The sequence below is a fragment of the Balaenoptera musculus genome, chromosome 16 (genome assembly GCF_009873245.2).
Source record: "Balaenoptera musculus isolate JJ_BM4_2016_0621 chromosome 16, mBalMus1.pri.v3, whole genome shotgun sequence".
Classification (NCBI taxonomy): domain Eukaryota; kingdom Metazoa; phylum Chordata; class Mammalia; order Artiodactyla; family Balaenopteridae; genus Balaenoptera; species Balaenoptera musculus.
In genome coordinates, this window is record NC_045800.1 from 33,932,395 (window position 1) to 33,952,375 (window position 19,981).

The window sequence follows — 19,981 nt, forward strand, 5'->3', positions numbered from 1 at the left end:
CCCAATTGAGATGTGTGAAATACACAGCAGATTTCAATGACTAAGCTTTTTAATATTATTACATGTTGAGACAATAATATTTTAGATATATTAAGTAAAATAAAATATATTAAAATCAATCTTACTATTGTTTTTTACTTTCTTTACTGTGACTATTAGAAAATTCAAAATATAAATGTGGCTGCTGTTATATTTTTACTGAACAGCACTGGTATGTACACAATAAATGTTCTCTAAATGCAGGATGAGAAGAACCTGGTAAACTCTTGCCTCCTTCCAATCAACTCCACAGGGATTTTTTGAAATAATGCAGATCTGATCATCTAACCAAATCCCCATTGTGTCCTCTCAGGCCTAGCAGGCCTAGACTGACCTCCCCAACCTGGTGTCAAAGGCCCACATTAGACACCCTTCATTCCTTGACCAGGCAGGTTCCTTCCTGCCTCAGGGCCTTTTCACAGGAGGTCCCCCCTGTCTGGAATGCTCTCGCTGTTGCCTCCTTTCCTATCTCCCAGATCTCAGCTCCATCCTCCCTGCCTAAGGGAAGGCTTCCCTGCCTCCCCAGTAAAGGATTTCCTCTCTTTACCACGGATTTCTTCAAAGGCTTCACTCCAGCTATAATTGCACATTGAATCATGAGTGATTCTTTGATTGGTGTCCCTTTTCCTCATTCCACTGTAAATTCCTTGAGGTGTCTGTCTGATTTTGCTCACCCCCATATCCACAGTACCTACCATCACAGTGCTTGAACAAATTAGGTAATTAATAAATATTTGTTCAGGGAATTCCCTGGTGGTCCAGTGGTTGTGACTCAGCGCTTTCACTGCCGGGGGCACAGGTTCAATCCCTGGTGGGGGAACTAAGATCCTGCAAGCCGCGCAGCGTGGCCAAAAAATAATAATAATTTTTAAAATGATAAATAAATATTTGTTCAATGAATGAATGAATTGATGGGGGTCTCTTCTGCCCTAGACTACTGTGGAGAAACGATTTGTTTACCCTCCTCCTTTCTGTTATCGATATTCCTTAACAGGCACCAAAAGCATCGGTTTACAGCCCAGCCCCTTCTCGGGGTAGACCCACTGCTCTTTCCTGGGTTAGAGTTCCTCTCCAACCAGGAAGGACTGCATTTTAAATCGGTAAATAGGGAGACCCGCTCAATATCTAACTGAGATTATAGCAGCTCTATTAGTGACATATTTGAAAGCCATTTCAGGGGCAGGTTGAGCAGATTTTCTCTGACTGGCTAATGTCATATAGGAGAATTCTCATTAGCCAGGCAGTGATGCTTCCTGACTTGGTTCTCAATTCAGGGTATATCCTATTTGGAAAGGGCAGCTCTCCAGACATTGACTGCTCTGCCTGTTTTAGCTTCTTTTAAAATTTAATTTTAAGTCTATGGGATTATTAAAATGTTTCATTTGTATTCAGAGAATTGGTATGCAATTCAGTCATTTTGCTCCCCTGCTGGAAAATGCATCTCTAATAAGTCCCCACTGCCACTGAAGCCTGGCTTAAGGAGTTAAGAGCAGAGGTTCTAGGGACTTCCCTGGCAGTGGTCCAGTGTTTAGGACTCCATGCTTCCACTGCAGGGGGAAATGAGTTCGATCCCTGGTCGGGAAACTAGGATCCCACAAGCTGTGAGGCTTGGCCAAAAAAAAAAAAAAGAGCATGGACTCTAGAGGAAGACTGCCTGTGTTCAGATCCCAGCTCTGCTTGCTGTGAGAACTGGGCAAACTACTTAACCAAATTAGGCCTCAGTTTCCTCATCTGTAAAATGGGGATGGTGAAATAGTGCTTACTTCATAGGACAGGGCAGTGGAAGGATTAAATGAGACAAAATAAAATGCTTAGAATAGCATCTGGCGTGTAGTAAGCACGTGGTAGATGTTAGCTGTTATTAAGAGAGCAAACGAGGCTCTCTGAGCTGGGGCCTGCCTGCCTGCCTAGGCTCACTGCTTGACTGTTTCCCCTCGCACATGATCTCCCACCCACATCAAATGGCTTGAGGTTCCCATTGCTCACCATGTTTATTCGTCTGTGTTTCAGATCTCTCTCTCTCACACACACATACACACACACACACACACACACACACACACACAGACATCAGTCCAACCACTAATTCTCAGTCCAGCTGTCACCTCCTCCAGGAGCCTACCCTGCTTGCCCACGCTGCCCTGTTGACACCTGCTCCTCTAGCATCGTCCTCACTCCATTGTGCTGCGATTTCCTGTGAGCTTCTTGCAGAGAAGAAATGTGCCTTATTCGTCTTTGTAATTAGCATCATACCTGGCACCAAGTAGACTTTCAGTAAGTGTTTGCTGAATAAATGCACGTGTGCCTGAATGAATCAAGATTCTTACAGAAGAATGACTGGGAAACATTTGTTTATCAAACATTTTGATAGGAATTATTGTTTCCATAAAAGTGAATACAAGACTTAAGAGGATCCCACTTTTCTCCATTCCATTTTTTCTAGGTTTATTTTAGAAAATATGCTCAAGTAAGTTAACACTTACTTGGAGAAGGTCAGATTCATTCCTGTCTTATATCTAGCTCCTCCAATTGCCTTGAATAATGATAATATAATGATGCCAAATGTTATGAAATATTTTATCCCCTCCTTTCCCCCCTGTAGACTTAGTCACTGTCAGGCACTTTTTAAAAGAATGAAATTTAAATATACTATATATTAAGTTATTTTATAATAGCGTCCGCCATTACACAAAACCCTATAATTAAACTACTAAAAAATAGTATTTTAGCTCTAAAAAGCACTTTAGTTATCAACTGAAATAATTCTTAAAGAAGCGTTTCAGCAAAAAGATCTTAACAATGGACCCTCTGTGTGTGCCAATTTGAAATTTTCTGTTAGGTAATATCTAGGATTCTGTGAAACTGGAATTGGAATAAGATATTATGAATCTGTCTTCATTTCTCTTCCACTAAATCCTCTTGGCCACCCCTCTTACTTTGTTCCTCATGTCTAGATTTTTTGCTAAGTCTCTCCTCTCCCTTAAATATTCCTCTTTCTCTATCCCTTTTGCCTCAGTGTAGGTGCAAGGCCACTCACCTAGATCAATGCATGAGTTTACTTGATGAAAAAGGTGAGGATAATGAAAGAGCAGAATGTGTGCTCTCATCTGAGGGCCAGCTGGAAAAGGAGTAGGGCTCAGAAGACATTGGGTTTGAATCTTGGCTCAAGTTTTTAACTCTTCTGAGCCTCAATTTCATCAGCTGTAAAATGAGCCCGGGAGTCCTAGCTCCCAGAGTTGTGGAAAGCAGTGGACGATAGTCACGTGAGACTCGGCATGTGGTCTCCACTAGCTGGGAGCTCCATCAGGTCCGAACTTTGGCTTATTCTTGGCTGAAGCCCCAGCAGCTGACACATGGTACTTGTAGACTCTCAAATATTTGTTGAACAAATGTGCATATTATTAATGAATAAATGTTTGATCATTCTGTGTGAATTTACTCTTAACTCTAACTCTTACTCTTCCTTGATTTTTGCAGGGGGAAATATTTTTCCTTAAGTGTTTTTCTTACAGTGTTGATTGGAATCTTACACATTTATACCTAAAAACTGATTGTATGAGGAAAACAGGCCCTGTTAGCTTTTTATATTTGAACAAAGCTGAAGGGAAATCTCCCATCCTTTTCTTCTCCTTCCCTGTCTTCAACTATAACACTAGTGAGTGTGTATCCACGAAAAAAATAAAGACTGTCCAAAGAGAGGCCACCAGGGACTTCCCTGGAGGTCCAGTGGTTAAGACCCCATGCTTCCATTGCAGGGGGCACAGGTTTGATCCCTCGTTGGGGAACTAAGACCCTGCATGCTGCGCCGGTGCAGCCAAAAAAAAGAAAAAGAAACAGAGGCCACTGGGATGGAGGAACTGAGGGGTTAGCCCCTTCCCAGGCTCACAGGGTATAGAGAGAACTCCAGTAGCCACCAGAGACTGACTCTGTTACATTCTTGGCACAGGAAGCTGGAGAGCTCAGAGGACAAAGTCCTTGAGAGCAGATAGTAACCAGGGCTCTGGTTATGATGCACCCAGGCTGGTGTATTTGTCTCCAAGGTGTGTGGAGGCTGCAAAGCATGTTGTAAGGGATACATTCCAATAGAGTGTGGCAGGAAAATTCACAACCAAACTACCTGGTTCGGATCCCAGCTCTTCCATTTATTAGCTATAACCTGAACAAGTTACCTAATCTTTTTGTGTCTCAGTTGCCTACGCTCATAAAGTGGAGGTTATTATAGAGCCTACCTCATAGGGTTGTTGTTAGGACCAATGCAGTTGATAAAAATAAAGCCCTTAAGACAGGAGCAGCCTGCTGAACCGGGCTCCAGGGCGCTGTTGTTGCACCAGAGGTGGCAGGAAGAGGGTAAGGCTGAATGGTGCAGGTGCCCGTTGTGATGGTGTGTGAGCAGACATGCATTGCCTTTGCGTGCAGCTCTGCAGTCTCTGAAGAACAAGTTCATGTTCCCACCACTGAATCTTCTCCACCCAACTCCCAACACACACACACACACACACACGCACACCCGTGCACGCACACACGCTCTACAGACAGGTTGGTGTAAAGTCAGTCTGACTGGCAGCCTCTGAGCACCTCCTCCCTTCTCCAAACACCACCCACCTTACTTCTGCCACTGTCTCCCGCTGGGCTCAGGTCTTAAAGCTCCTCCTTCCCTCTTACTACCCAGTGAAACACAGCTCGTGGCTCTCCCTGGAATCTGAGCCTCAACGCTCATGACCTTGCTCTGCAGCATTCCCTGATGTCAGGAGAGAAGCTCTGAGGCTAGGCCACACCCCTTGGCCACCAACTTTTCTACCCCTTAACTTTAAGTTACTACTTTCCAAGTATCCTAACCTCTTTCTCCTCAAATATTTATTTCTGAGGATGAGGATAATAGTGTTTCCTTCCAGGGCTTCCCTGGTGGTCCAGAGGCTAAGGCTCCGCGCTCCCAATGCAGGGGACCCAGGTTCGGTCCCTGGTCAGGGAACTAGATCCCACACGCCCCAACTAAAAGTTCGCATGCCACAACTAAAGATCCCACGTGCCACAACTAAGAAAAGACCCTGCATGCCACAACTAAAGATTCCGCATGCTGCAACTAAAAGGTCCCACATGCCACAACTAAGACTCAGCGCAGCCAAATAAATAAATAAATAAATAAATAAATAAATAAATAAATAAATAAAATAGTGTTTCCTTCCACAGCAAAGCCATTGCAAGCTTGTTAAGAGGAGGACTGGTCCTTTTACTAGGTTCTACTTATACTGGTTAGCTCATTCTCTCCTGCCTGTGTTTATTCAAAGTTATATAAATCAGTGCCAAATAGAAGACTCCAGGAAATGCTAGGAATTGGAAAGTTAATCTGTTTTAGGGCTTACTTAACAATTTAACAGAATCCTGCTTTTGGATATATTACATCAAACATACTCAAAGATACCTTATGCTGCATTTAAAAAATATATATATATATATTTTTTTGATGTGAAAACCTTGAAAGGATTTTTAATAATTACATTGTTGAAAATTTGGGTTATGATTAACGAACTTATGATAGGTTGTGATTTCTTGGTGGTTATCATGCATCCTCAGAAATTCATTTATAGTGTGAAAATCTAACTACAAGTTCTTTTCAACTGAGATGAAAATTTTATGAATACTAAAAACTTACCAATTAATGAAACAGGCATTTTGTTTTGCCCATACACTTTAAAAAATTTTTTTTATTTTTTTAAAATTTATTTCTGGCCGCGTTGGGTCTTTGTTGCTGTGCTCAGGCTTTCTCTAGTTGCGGCGAGCGGGGGCTACTCTTTGTTGCGGTGCGCGGGCTTCTCACTGCGGTGCTTCTCTTGTTGTGGAGCACAGGCTCTCGGTGCGCGGGCTTCAGTAGTTGTAGCATGTGAGCTCAGTAGTTGTGGCTCACAGGCTCTAGAGCACAGGCTCAGTAGTTGTGGCGCACGGGCTTAGTTGCTCCGCGGCAGGTGGGATCTTCCCGGACCAGGGCTCAAACCCGTGGCCCCTGAATTGACAGGCAGATTCTTAACCACTGCGCCACCAGAGAAGCCCTGTCCATACACTTTTAATGAAATAATTATTGTTTCAATTTTGAAGGCTTCTTTTTTACACTTCTAAGCCAGTATTTACAAATTTATTTAATTTTATTTCTTAACATTTTATTTTGATATAATTTTAGATTTACAGAAAAGTTGCAAAGCGTACAGAGTTCCCTTATGCCCTTCATTCAGCTTCCCCTCATATTAACATCTTACATACTCATGGTACATCTATCAAAACTAAGAAATTAATATAGGCACAATACTATTAACTAAAGTGCAGATTTTGGTATTTTTCCAGTTTTTCCACTAACGTCCTTTCTCTGTTCCAGGAGCTGATCCAGGATACAATCTTGCATTTAGTTCCCATGTCTCCTTTGTCTCTTTCAATCTGTGACAGTTTCTCAATCTTTCCTTATTTTTATGACCTTGACACTTTTAAAGAGTACTTATCAGGTATTTTGTAGAATGTCTCTCAACCTGGTTTTGTCTACTTTCTCATTTTTTTTTCCAGCCACACTGCACGGCTTGCGGGATCTTAGTTCCTCAACCAGGGATCGAATCCAGGCCCCCAAACTGAAAGCACCGAGTCCTAACCACTGGACCACCAGGGAATTCCCTGTTTTCTCATTTTTAGACTGGGGTTATGGATGTTTGGGAAGAATACCATATAAATGATATGGTATCACTTCTCAGTGCATTAATTTCATTGTATTTTGTATCAATTTATTGTATTTTTGGCTTCATATATTTTATCGGGCCTCTGAAAACCTGTAGAACCTGGGAACTGTAAGTCAGTTACCTTATTGGTCAGATTTCTCCACCTAAATGCACAAAGGCAATGCATGAATCTTGATTGGGTCCTAATTTTAAAATATACAAAAAATGAAAAATGATATTTAGTATAATTTGTTATTAACATAATTAGATAATCTGAATACACACAGATGTGGTCATGTGATTGTAATATTGTAGGCGAATGTCACTCTTACAAGGTGCAGTCTTTAGCATTTAAGGGTGAAATTTCATGATGTCTGTAATTACTTGAAAATAATTTTATTTTTAAAAATCTAGATAGATAGATAACATGATCATGGCAAAATGTTAATAGTTGTCAAATCTAGATAATGGGCATAGAGGTGTTAATTGTACTATATTTTTCGTTTTTTATATATTTGAAAGCTGAAAGAAACAAGTTCCAGCATATCTAAAAAAAAAAAACGATGTTCAAGGCCTTTATAAATTATAAAATTTTACTGAGAGATGTTTAGAAAATCTAAGTAGATTAAGTGATATAGTCTATTCTTGAATTGAAATACTTACAATGACATCAGTTCCCCCAAAAATTGATCTATAAATTTAATGCAATTTAAGACAGAATTCCAACAGATTTTTAAAATATTTGAAACTTGGTAAGCTGATCCTAATATGTCTATTAAAATGCAAGAAGAGCCAAGACACTTGAAGAAAAAGAACAAGATGGGAGGATAAAATCTTATTATGAAATTTTTATAAGGCTATATTAAGACAGCGGTCTTGGTGCAGAGACTGGCAAATAGAACAATGAAACAGAAGAGAGAGCACAGAAACAGACCCACACACATCTACAAACCTGATACATGACCTGGGTTTGGGAAAAGGACAAACTTTTCAATAATGGTACTGGGTCAATTGAATATCCATGTGGGAAAAAATGAAACGTGACCTCTAATCATACATGACACATAATCAATTACAGGTGGAGTATAAAACTTAGTGTGCAAGATGAAACAAAATGCTTCTGGAATATAATACTGAAGAGTATCTTCACAATCTCAGAGTAGAAAGCATTTCTTAATGTGAAAAATGTACTGGGAGTTCCCTGGTTGTCCAGTGGTTAGGATTCAGCGCTTTCACTGCCATGGCCCAAGGTTGGTTCAATCCCTAGTTGGGGAACTAAGATCCTGCAAGCCTTGTGGTGCAGCCAAAAAAAAAAGAAAGAAAGAAAAATATACTAACCATAAAGGAAATATTTTTTAAATTAATTAATTAGTTTATTTTTGGCTGCATTGGGTCTTTGTTGCTGCTCGCGGGCTTTCTCTAGTTGTGGTGAGCAGGGGCTACTCTTCATTGCGATGTGCGGGCTTCTCATTGCAGTGGCTTCTCTTGTTGCAGAACACAGGCTCTAGGCATGCGGGCTTCAGTAGTTGTGGCTTGCGGGCTCTAGAATGCAGGCTCAGTAGTTGTGGCGCACGGGGTTAGTTGCTCCACGGCATGTGGAATCTTCCCGGACCAGAGCTCGAACCCATGTCCCTGCATTGGCAGGAGGATTCTTAACCACTGCGCCACCAGGGAAGTCCAATAAAGGAAATATTGATAAATTCAATAATATTAAAATTACAACCCACAAAGCACTAGTATTCAGAGCACATTAACAGCTCCTGCAAATGAGTAAGAAAAACACAGAGTACCCAATAGAAAAATCCACAAAATATTTGAATAGGCATGTCATAAATTAGGAAATGTAAGTATGAAAATGTATGAAACCTCATTCGTAATCTGAAAAATGCAAATTAAAACTCCAATGAAATATTACATACTCACCATATGGGCAACATTTAAAAATCTAACATTGCCAAATGTATGAACGGGAAGTCTCATACACTGTTGGTGGGAGTGTAAACAGTACAATCACCGTGGAAAACAATTTTGAATTACCTAGTAATTTTGAAAATATGCATATGCCCTTTGATCCAGCAATTCCAGTCACAGGTTAGACCCGAAATGCGCTCATGCACATTTGTACCAGGGAACATGTACAAGCATGTTCAGAGTAGCCCTGTTTGTAATAGCCCCAAACTCTGAATAATCCAAATGTGTATGAACAGTGGAGTAATTAAGAAAATGTGGTACACTCATACAACGGAATGCCATAGAGAAATGAGAGTAAACAAAGTAGAGTTATATGGATGAATCTCACAATATAATGTTGAAAAAAAAAGAAGCCAAACACAAAAGAATTCACACTTATATTCCATGTCTATAAAGGTCATAATATGTCAAAGAATTCATACTATGTGAATATGTGTATGTATGCATGTATATACACATAGGTACAAATATATGTATATAATGTTCATAATGTATAAAATAATTCATATGATCATAATCAAGCAAATCAAACTATTTGGGGGATTAAAAACTATAAAGAAAAGCACAGAAATTATTACTATAAAAATCAGGAAAATGGCTACTGATTGGGGGAAGGAGGTGGCTGTGATGGGGCATGTGAGGGACTTCTGGAGTGCTGGCAATGGTCTCTGTCTTGACCTTGATGTTTGCTCGTTAAACTGCCACATTTATGTTGTATGCATTTTTCTGTAAATATATTTCACAATGAAAAGGAGAAATAAAAACCAGCTCCAAAATACAAACATAATGTTGTCTATACTCCACTAAAATATATACTGTATTTAGTCTACATGTCCACTAAATACAATAATGTATATGACATTGGGTTTATTGGTTCTTTATATAAGCCATTGAGAAATTCACTGAGACAAAAGAATTCTTGCAGGTAAACCACACTTTTTCAATGCACTTGAAGTGTTTGCTTCAGAAGCAATTGGGTCTTCAGAAGCAAAAGAAAGTCCTACGTTTTTTCATTCTCAGTTTTAGCCTTTTCTTCTGAAATGCAATGAGATCCTGATGTAAACCCAACTTGCATTAATGGAAATGCTATGAAATGCCATGAGTAAGGATGAACTTCTGGTTGTGGATGTGTGGAATTTACTACGTGCTTTCTCTAGTTGCGGAGAGCGGGGGCTACTCTTAGTTGCGGTGCGCGGGCTTCTCACTGCGGTGGCTTCTCTTGTTGCGGACGGAGCACGGGCTCTAGGGTGGGATCTTCCCGGACCAGGGCTCGAACCCGTGTCCCCTGCATTGGCAGGCGGATTCTTAACCACTGCGCCACCAGGGAAGCCCTCTTCTAGTGATCTTAATCACCAGGCTACACCACCTAACACACCCTCTAGGCCATAAAGACCTTTTCCTTGGCCAAACTTTAGTTAAGCTCCTGAACTTTCCCCTAGGCCCATCTGTGTATTTCCTTGTAAAATTTAGTTTTAGCGAGAACCTTGCTGAGTCAGTTTAACCAGAACTCCCCTCCCTCCATATCTGATCACTCTGTACCTTTTGGGGTGCCTCGTTCTCCACCATCACCCAGGTAATGTCTCGTCACCCTGACCTATGTTCAGTAAGAATCCTGTTAGGTCGGTTGAGCCAGAATCCCCTTTTCCCCCTGATATTTTCTTCTGGTAATTTCCCTCCACTGACCCCCAACCTGCTCTCTGGCTATAAATTCCCCCTTGTCCATGCCCTATTCAGAGTTGAGTCCAAATTCCCTCCTACACTGAAAGATTCCTCCCCTTGAATAAAGTCTTCCTTACCCACTTTAACAAGTGTCATCGAATATCTTTTTCTTTAACAAAGGAAAGGAAGACACTGCTGGGGTTTGGGTCCTGAAAGAGTGGAGAACTCCATTTTCACTAAAGACGGCTAGCAGCTTTTGATGGACCAGGAAAACTTCGGTCACCAGCTCTCACCTCGTAAGGATTTTTAAAGAAGTCCTATGGCGAATCCTTTTGTGACTGAAAAGGGTCAGCCCCCAGGACACTGATTTTGTAAACCGCGATTACCACCTCCGGATAGGGCTTGCTTGAAATAAACTCATTTATTTCTCTGCCATACAATAGGGGGCACCCTTTAACTGATTAAAAACAAATTGTTCTATAACTTGTTGCTGCGTGGGTGAGTTCCACAGCAGGAGAGAAGAAATGGCAAAAGTAAAAAAAAATTTTTTAAATGACGCAGTAAAGTTTTAAAACTCCATGAAGCTCAGCAAAGAATGGAAGGGGTAACAGAAATCCAATTAATTGGATTTCACGAATTTGTTGCTCTTAGCTGCAGCGTCTTAGTGGTCTCTTGACCTGTCCACATTTATTAGCTCCAAATCCTTTTCAGTTTCATTTGTTGCCCATAATTATTTTTAGCTGAGGTTTTGTCCTTTTCACTCCCACATTTCCCGAATTCTTAAGTGGGTGCCTGCGGCGCTGCGGAGACTCGGGCATTTGGGTATCAGTTTACACGTAACCTTCAGTAAATACAGTAATCCGTCAGGGACCCACCCATCGCCTCTCCTCCTTCCCTCTTCGCTGGAGAAGTCTTCCCCCGCCTTCTCTCCCGGGCGGCGCGGCCGCGAGCTCCAGAGCCCGTGTCTTCTTAACTTCGTTGCTGAAATTTGCCTTCTGCCCATTGAGAGCCATGCTTCGAGTGATTGTTGAATCTGCCAGCAATATCCCTAAAACGAAATTTGGGAAACCGGATCCTATTGTTTCTGTTATTTTTAAGGGTAAGGACAAGTTTTCTTCTTTTTCTCCAGTCCTGTTTTGGAATGTTAGTTTCTTGGGTCTCATTCTTTGAAAGTCTGCGAATGATCAAATCCTCTGCGGCTTTAGCTGGAGTTTGTTACCTGTTCAGGTCAGGGGAGAGGGTGGATTTCTGTGGAAGGCATTTTCCCCATGGCTTTGAGACCCATTGAATGACCTGATGTTTTAACTCTAATAATGTGATTTCTATAAGCCCCTGGAGGGAAAGATGTACCAAATTTCAAGTATCAAAAAGGTCTGTGTTGGTTCAGATTAAGAGTTTCAGCAGTCTTGTATGCAGTTTTTATTTCCTTTGCCTGTGAGAAATGGGTAAAGGAGGAAAAAGCACAATTAGGTTGTTCCAGGTATCATTACTCCGTAAAACAGACCCCTGCTGCTTTTATTGTCACTGGGCTTCTGGGAGGTGGATTAAAGTTATTATTTTGGCTTGTTTTCATGTTAATTTGTGCCTTTTTGTAATTGTTCTTCATCTATCCAAAGTTGGGGTGTTTTGTTTTTTTGTCTGTTCGTTGCTGTTCCGTAGCTTTTAAATTGCTTTAAATGAACTTGGAACAATGCAAGTCTGAAGTTCTGGGCATCTAGTTTGGACTTGCTCAATGACCTTGGGCATGTGACGTCATTTCTCTGGATGTCAGTTTTCTTTTGTGCAAAACAGGTGAGGGGGGTTTAGACTAGACCATCTTTACAAGGCTTATTGTAATTCCAACAGGTTATTTTTCCTGACATTTGATTGCAGTGGAGGGGGACAGGAGCGGTTGGAGTGATGGCACACTCCCAGCCATTGTAGGTGATTCTAGTTTTGGCTGGAGTGGTGTGGCTAAAGCTGAATTTAGGAGCTTTATCATTTTCTGTTTGTCCAAGGTCATTGGTAAGATTGCCAGTTCGCTCCCTGGCAGGAGGAATGAGACGGAGTGAGAGGGGAGGGCAGAAAAAGTGGCAGCCTTGATGGGTATGTGGTTCCTGACCACGCCTCAGCGCATTCTCTCTTCCTCCAGGAACCTGACTACTTCTCCCTTATGGTTTCTGAGTAATCTGTGCCTTTCTCTTTTCTTTTGTCCATTTTATCTCTGTTTCTTTCCTTAAACCTCTCCCTCTGAGATGAGCAGGAAAATGCCAGAAATGAAACCCAAAGCTGCCAAATGATTGTTTAGTTAAAAAAAAAAGATCTGGGGGACAAAAGTTGGATTCTTAAAGGACAATGTAGTTTGAGAATCTGGTTAGTGAATATCATGTAGTCATGTTTTTTTTTTTTTTTTAATTTATTTATTTATTTTATTTTTTATGTAGTCATGTTATATCAGAGTTCATTTGCAGAGTTTACTGAAATGTGTACACTTTTGCCTCTTGAGTACAAAAAACAGCAAGGTCAGGCAGTAAGCAACACTTCTCAAGCTGTAGGATGGTGGGAAGAATGGCCAAGCGATGGGAGTGTTAATGGTGATTCTTTTAAAAAATATTTTTCTCTTTTTAATTTTAGTTTTAAATGTATTTTGTATTGCAGTAACATTGGTTTATAGCATTTCATAAGTTGCATGTGTACAACATTCTATTTCTACTTCTGTGTACACTACAGCATGCTCACCACCAAAAATTTAGTTTCCATTCTTCACCACACAGTTGATCCCCTTTACACATTTTGCCTTCCTCCCCATTCTTTCCCGTCTGGTAACCAATACTCTGTTCTCTGTATCTACAGGTTTGTTTTTGTTTCATTTTGGTTTGTTCATTTGTTTTTTGTTTGTTTGTTCTTTATATTCCACATATGAGAGAAATCATATGGCATTTGTCTTTCTCTTTCTGACTTATTTCATTTAGCATAATACCCTCAAGGTCTATCCATGTTGTCGCAATGGCAGGATTTCACGTTTTTTTGTTTCGGAGTAGTATTTCCATTGCATATATATACCATATCTTCTTTATCCATTCATCCATTGATGGGCACTTAGGTTATTTCCGTATCTTGGCTATTGTAAATAATGCTGCACTGAACATAGGGGTGCACATATCTTTTCAAATTAGTGTTTTTGTGTTCTTTAGATAAATGCCAGAAGTTGGATAGCTGAATCATATGGTAGTTCTATTCTTAATTTTTTGAGGAATCTCTATACTGTTTTTCATAGTGGCTGCACTTATTCACATCTCCACCAACAATGTATGAGGGTTCCCTTTTCTTTACATCCTCACCAACACTTGTTATTTCTTGCCTTTTTGATAATAGCCATTCTGACAGGTGTGAGGTGATATCTCACTGTGGTTTTATAATTTTTTTTTCTTGAAGCAGCTACATAATAGAGACATAACATGAAAAGTTTGTTTCCTTCACCATTGACATGTAAAGACATGTAAAAATATGTTGGGTTCAGTCTGGTGATGTCATGGGGCAAGTCATATAGGTTATAATGGAATTAAAATTTAACACTATATTGAAATCTGACTTGTTATTTGTCTGGAGTGTATATGCATTGGTCAAACTTTTAAATGACTAAAAGTATGTCTGCCTTAGCTATGGACATAAACACTCAACTGAAAGTGAAAAACTTCAGTTAAGGTGGGCAAATATAGGCTATCTAAACCATTACTTTTGCTAGGTTATTTAACTTCAGTCTGTTTTCCAGTCTCCTTTCGTAGTATCAGTTGAGCAGTAAAGTCATTCATTTATCTGATAAGCAACCCAATGGAAGAAACAACTCAACTTAGAGTAGGAACATCTGGACTCTGGCTAATATTGACAAAATAGCCGATGACCCAGATTTAATCACCCACGTCTCAAATTTATCAGCTGTGGAATCATGGGAACTGATCTTGAGATTTCTTCCAGCTTTAAGGTTTTATAATTTTACAGTTCCACGTACTGAATAACTGCTCTCAGCAAGGCATGGAAGGCATTGCCTTAGGCACTAAAGCAGTTATAGTAATGAATATGGCATTTGTCTTGCTTTCAATCTATTCCAATGGTTTAAAACACTGGTGATGGCAAACCCTTTCCAGGAGTGCCTTCCAACTTTGAGCACTGGGTAAGATTAAGTAACATTGTTCTTTTTTTTTTCTTTTATTGTTTTTTTATTTTTGGCTGCGTTGTGTCTTTGTTGCTGCATGCGGGCTTTTCTCTAGTTGTGGTGAGCGGGGGCTACTCTTCATTGCGTTGCACGGTCTTCTCACTGCGGTGGCTTCTCTTTGTTGTGGAGCATGGGCTCTAGGCACACAGGCGTCAGTAGTTGTGGCTCGCGGGCTCTAGAGCGCAGACTCAGTAGTTGTGGCGCACGGGCTTAGCTGCTCCGTGGCATGTGGGGTCTTCCCGGACCAGGGCTCAAACCCGTGTCCCCTGCATTGGCAGGCGGATTCTTAACCACTGCTCCACCAGGGAATTCGCTAACATTAAGTTCTGATGGAACTGAGGATATTGATACCACCATATATCCATCAGTGGGAATGGAGCAAAGCTGGATGCACTTCACGGGGTGGCGTGGGGGAGAGTGGAGAGAGTAGGATGTAAAAAGCCCTAACAGAGGATCAAGGCAGCACCGAAGAAAGCCCCTGAGTTTACTGAAATGTGTACACTTTTGCCTCTTGAGTACAAAAAACAGCAAGGTCAGGCAGTAAGCAACACTTCTCAAGCTGTAGGATGGTGGGAAGAATGGCCAAGCGATGGGAGTGTTAATGGTGATACCTGTATAGACAGTGAGGCCCCCTGTTAGACTGTAGTTGGGAATGTGCTGTACTGACAACCAACTGGTGTAGAGTTGACCTCAGTCTCTCGTGTGCAGTCCCCTTCTGAGACTGAACTTCTTAGGACCTAGTATGAACCAGGAGGATTTGGGGGTTACTGAAGTCCCTGTGGTGTGGATGTCATTGATACTTAGCAGTGCAGAAGGAGATTATGGAAACCACAAAACCCACTTGATTTTTCACGTTCTTTGGGTTCACCAGGTTCCGAGAGCCAGCTCTGAATCTTAAGATCAGAGTGCCTGCCAGCCAGAGGTGGCCGTTTTCCCTTGAGTTTCACGCAGACAGCCAGGTTGTGAGACTGAATCTAGCTGAGATTAGATTAGACAGACTTCTGAGGCCTCTCTCAACGTGAAGACTTTGTTTTTTGTTTGTTTTGTTTTGTTTTAATTAATTAATTAATTAATTTTTGGCTGCGTTGGGTCTTCGTTGCTGCGCGCGGGCTTTCTCTACTTGCGGAGAGCGGGGGCTGCTCTTCGTTGTGGTGCGTGGGCTTCTCATTGCGATGGCTTCTCTTGTTGCGGAGCACGGGCTCTAGGCCTGTGGACTTCACTAGTTGTGGCACTGATGTTGAATATACCTTTTAAAGGTTGACCCTAGAAACAATGCCCTGGCAAGAGATTTGAGACATCTTAGTGCAATAAAGTCATTGATTCTCGGTCCTGAAAGGGACCATCAGAAGTCCGCCATGCTCCCTTCTTTCAGGAAGAATTACGCTTAATATTCTCTAAGGTGCTTTGTGGATGAGGCTTGGCAAAGGGCCACTTCACACATTTCTAACGCTGCGTGCCTAACACCTGCTACCCAGGGGCAAATCGGTGTCGTGCTACTTTTTGCTTTCTTGATCCTGGCAAGAAAAATATGAAGCTGCCAGTTTTATGTTGAAAATTCATACATGAAGCATTCAGTGGTCTGTAAGGCATAATGCATCTGCTGTGATATGGCAGCGGTGACCTTACCTACTTTGTAATTTCTTTTGAACAGCTGTTCTGTTGAATAGGGGTGTGCTTTGAGTGGGTCTGAGCAGAGTTTTCACTCAGAAACAGCTGCTTAGACATCTGACACCTTAAGCCTTATCAGCTAACTTGGCCTTAGGCATTAGGATACAAAGCCTATTGAGCCCTGGGCTTTGGAGCCAGGGAGCCCTAGGAACGAGGATCCCAATTCTCACCTCTTACTTCCTAAGTGCTCATGAGCTAATGAATTAAAACCTTCAGCTTCAGAGTTCTTAATAACACCTTTTACCTTGCAGGGGTGTTTGAGGATTAAATGAATACACATGTGAAATTGCACACGGGAATTCCTAAACTTCCTTCCCTATTTGATAACGTTTACTTTTATGGAGCCCTAAAATGTGCCAGACAGTATATCAGAAATCAAGTCTAGAAAAATATGTATAACATGGTTTGGTCTTCTAGGGAAGCAACTGGTTGGAACACAAGAATGAGTTACAAACCAGAATAAACATGCAAAAATTATAATGCAAAAGCAGATGGAAGAGTGAAAAGCTCCATGGACAAGGTGTCCTTGAGTTGGTCTTAAAGGATGAGTGGAAATTTGACAGAAGTAATGAAAAGAAAGACATTCTAGGTTTGGAACAGCACCAAAAAAGGCCGGGGAGCCACGGGCCTGTGGGGTGAGGTTGACAGAGTAATCTGGTGTGATTGGGATTGCGCTTTACTCGTAAATCACTGGGGGGCCACTAGGCTGCATTGTGGACAGATTGGTTCTAGTCAGGTAGACTAATTAGATGGTTTACTAGTTGAGGCAAATGCTTTCCAGGGCAGAGGGAGCTCATTCCAGGGCTAGAATGAGAAGGCAGGAGCTAATGTGAAAGATACCAAGGAAGCAGCCCAATCGAATTAAATGAATAAGAAAACCTTGCTGGGCAGGCCAGTTGGGCCATCCTTCCTCACTCTCTTCTGTAAAATAGGACATGAGGGTTAGGGTTAGGGAGTGTTTCGCCTGTGCATGCCTGCAGGGCTGGGTGGGGTGTCTGTGCCAGAGGCCGGCCTGAGGGCATTAGCTACCTGAGACTGGAGAGGGAGGCCCCGGAAGAGGTAGAAGAAAGGCACAGAAATAGAAAGTGATACCAAAGACACATTTTGCTATTCTCCCAAAAGTCAAATGGGGAGCATTTCCTCAACCAGGCTGAGCTGTGGTCTCACTCGCATAAAGTCCTTCTCTCCCAACCCAGTTGTCCCACCTGAGGGGTAAAGTGTCATGTCAGCAGTTGTTGAATTGCAAGGAACTCAGGTTTGCTCAAGTTTTTCCCCTAAAGTTAGAAAGAAATTTCCCAGAATACAATCATGGGCCTCACCTGTCGGGCAGGGAAGCCTTTGCTCTTGCTCCCCAGGGGACTGTGTGCCTCAGGCCTCCACCCTTCCCTGCACTGCATCCGTCTCCTCTCTGCACATTGGCTGCCTTAGTGGGGACTCTTACCGCTGCTCCCTTGCAGTTAGCAGCTTGCATGGGGCTCTGGGTTACCACGGAGATGACTTGGTCCTGACTCCACATCTGCTACAGCATCCGTGTCTCTTAATTGAGATGCCTGAGACCAAGACTCCAATTGGTTCAGTTTTGGTCTCACCCCTGGTCCAATCATCTGTGACAAGGAATACAGAATCCCCGGACAGACAAGGTGGATCCTACACAAGGTAAGCTTCTGGGGGCCGAGAACATGAACTATCCAGTTTATCTCCCTCCAGTTTGGGGATTAGACCTGCTTCTTCCCATCTTTAAGCTGTAATCTGACCCCACCCCCGCCCCTCCTTTAAGGAGCCCCCTTTCTTTGTAATCAACACATTACGTGAAAGGGGCTGAACTTTGGACTAAGCAGAGTTTCACTCCTGACTGTATGACTAGGAGCTAAATCTTTGGGGCAACTATGTTTCTGAGCTTTTCTTTCCTTGCCTACAAAATGGGGAGAATTACACGTACCTCACAAGGGTACTCTTAAGGATCAACGGTGATAAAACACTATCACAGTGCCTGGCACGTAGTAGTTATATGGCAAATGCTCCTTTCCTCCCCCTTTTATGCCTGACTCCTTCCCCACTGCTGGGGGTACATACAGAACCCTGGGGGACACCTGAGGGGTGGCCCAGGCTTACATGAATAAATGGGATGCCCTTCCACTGTGGTGCACAGGCAGCTTGAAGGCAGAGCCCATGTCTGATTCATCTGTGAGAGCACATGATAGCCTCTCAGCTAGGCATATAGCAGGTTCTTTTTTTTTTTTTAATGGTGCTCTAATGTACATAGCATAAAATTTACCTCTTAAATCATTTTTAAATGTACAGTTCTACTTTCTGTCTCTCTGTTTGATTACTTTTAGGTACCTGGTATAAGTGGAATCATGCAATATTGGTCCTTTTGTGACAGGCTTATTTCACTTGGCAGAATGTCTTCAGGTTTTATCCGTGTTGTGGCATGTGTCAGAATTCCCTTCCTTTTTTAAGGCTAAATAATATTCCATAGTATGTCTATGCCACATTTTGTTTATACATTCGTCCACTGATGGACTTCAGTTGCTTCCACCTTTTAGCTATTGTGAATCATGCTGTGAACATGGGCGTACAAATATTGTTTGAGTCCCAGCTTTCAGTTCTTTGAAGTTTATACCTAGACGCAGAATTGCTGGATCATTTGGTAAGTCTATGTTTAATTTTTTGAGATACGACCATACTGTTTTCCATCGTGACTGCACTATTTTACATTCCCAGCAACAGTGCAAAAGGGTTCCAATTTCTCCACGTCTTCACCACCACTTGTTTTTTTCTGTGGTTTTTGTTTGTTTGGGGATAATAGTCATCCTAAGGGGTATGAACGGTAGATTCTTAGCAACTCTCTGTTGACCTGGATTTTCGGCTCACATTTGCCTCATTAACTCAAAGTGAGAATCCCTGCAGTGATTCTGCAGCCTCAGTGGCCAGCAATGAAGCAGCCCTCCTGTGACCGGAAGCCTGCCTGGCAGGGGCCCAGCAGCAGGCTTGAGAGCCTGGTGGCCTCTTGACCAGTGGGGCCCTGGCCTTGTGAGGTCTGTGCAGCCACGGTTGTGCTGAGAGTCATAGCAGAGCAGAAGGCAAGTGGGAAATAGCCTTGGTTCCCTGCAGTACCAGGTCTTCTGGTTGGCCTGGGCTCTCCAGGCCAAGGCTGGAACCAGAGGTCACCCTGCTTCTCCCAGCAGCACATCCTGGGAGATCAAAGTAGCCCTAGATCAGGTGCCCTGTAGTTCTGTCCCCTAACATCCTATACTCCTTTGTGGCATCTATTGGAACATGTAGTTATGTATTTGCTGGCTTATTTGATTTCTGTGTGCCTCCTCAATCAGACTGGAAGCTTCATGAGGGCAGGGACCATGTCTCTTTCTCCAGCACCTAGCTCAGTGCCTGGCAAATAGTAGATGGCCAATAAATAATGTTGAATGAATGATTCTGGCTCCTCCCTTCAGTCATTCAGTTTAGGATCTCAGAGGCCAGGGGGACCACGTAGGACCAAATGAGACCAGATCCCTGTGACCACAAACTACAAAACTGATCTTGAGTATTTAGGACTTCAGGGTTTCCACATGCTGTTTGGGATCCATTAAGCTGCATCTCGAAGGAAGCTGGAAGGCATGGGAGCCCTAGCCTACCTCTGACCTTGACATTAGGGCTTTGGTCTAATTAATGACAAGAAACCTCTCTGAATCTGTTTTCCTAGCTGTGAAGTGCTTATAAGGCCTACCCATGAAGATTGTAAAAGTCAAATGAGATGATG

General features: G+C 42.2%; 1 protein-coding gene across 5 annotated transcripts in view; it reads left to right on the top strand.

Moving 5' to 3' along the window:
* Positions 1-11,168: 11,168 nt before the first annotated feature.
* The window catches only part of MYOF (myoferlin), a 158,939-nt gene continuing 150,126 nt past the window's right edge, over positions 11,169-19,981 (top strand). For all 5 annotated transcript variants that reach the window (XM_036828555.1, XM_036828557.1, XM_036828558.1 and 2 more), the window contains exon 1: positions 11,169-11,460. In XM_036828555.1, coding sequence (XP_036684450.1) covers positions 11,373-11,460 — 88 coding nt within the window. In that variant the 5' untranslated portion in view covers positions 11,169-11,372. The remainder of the gene's footprint in view (positions 11,461-19,981) is intronic.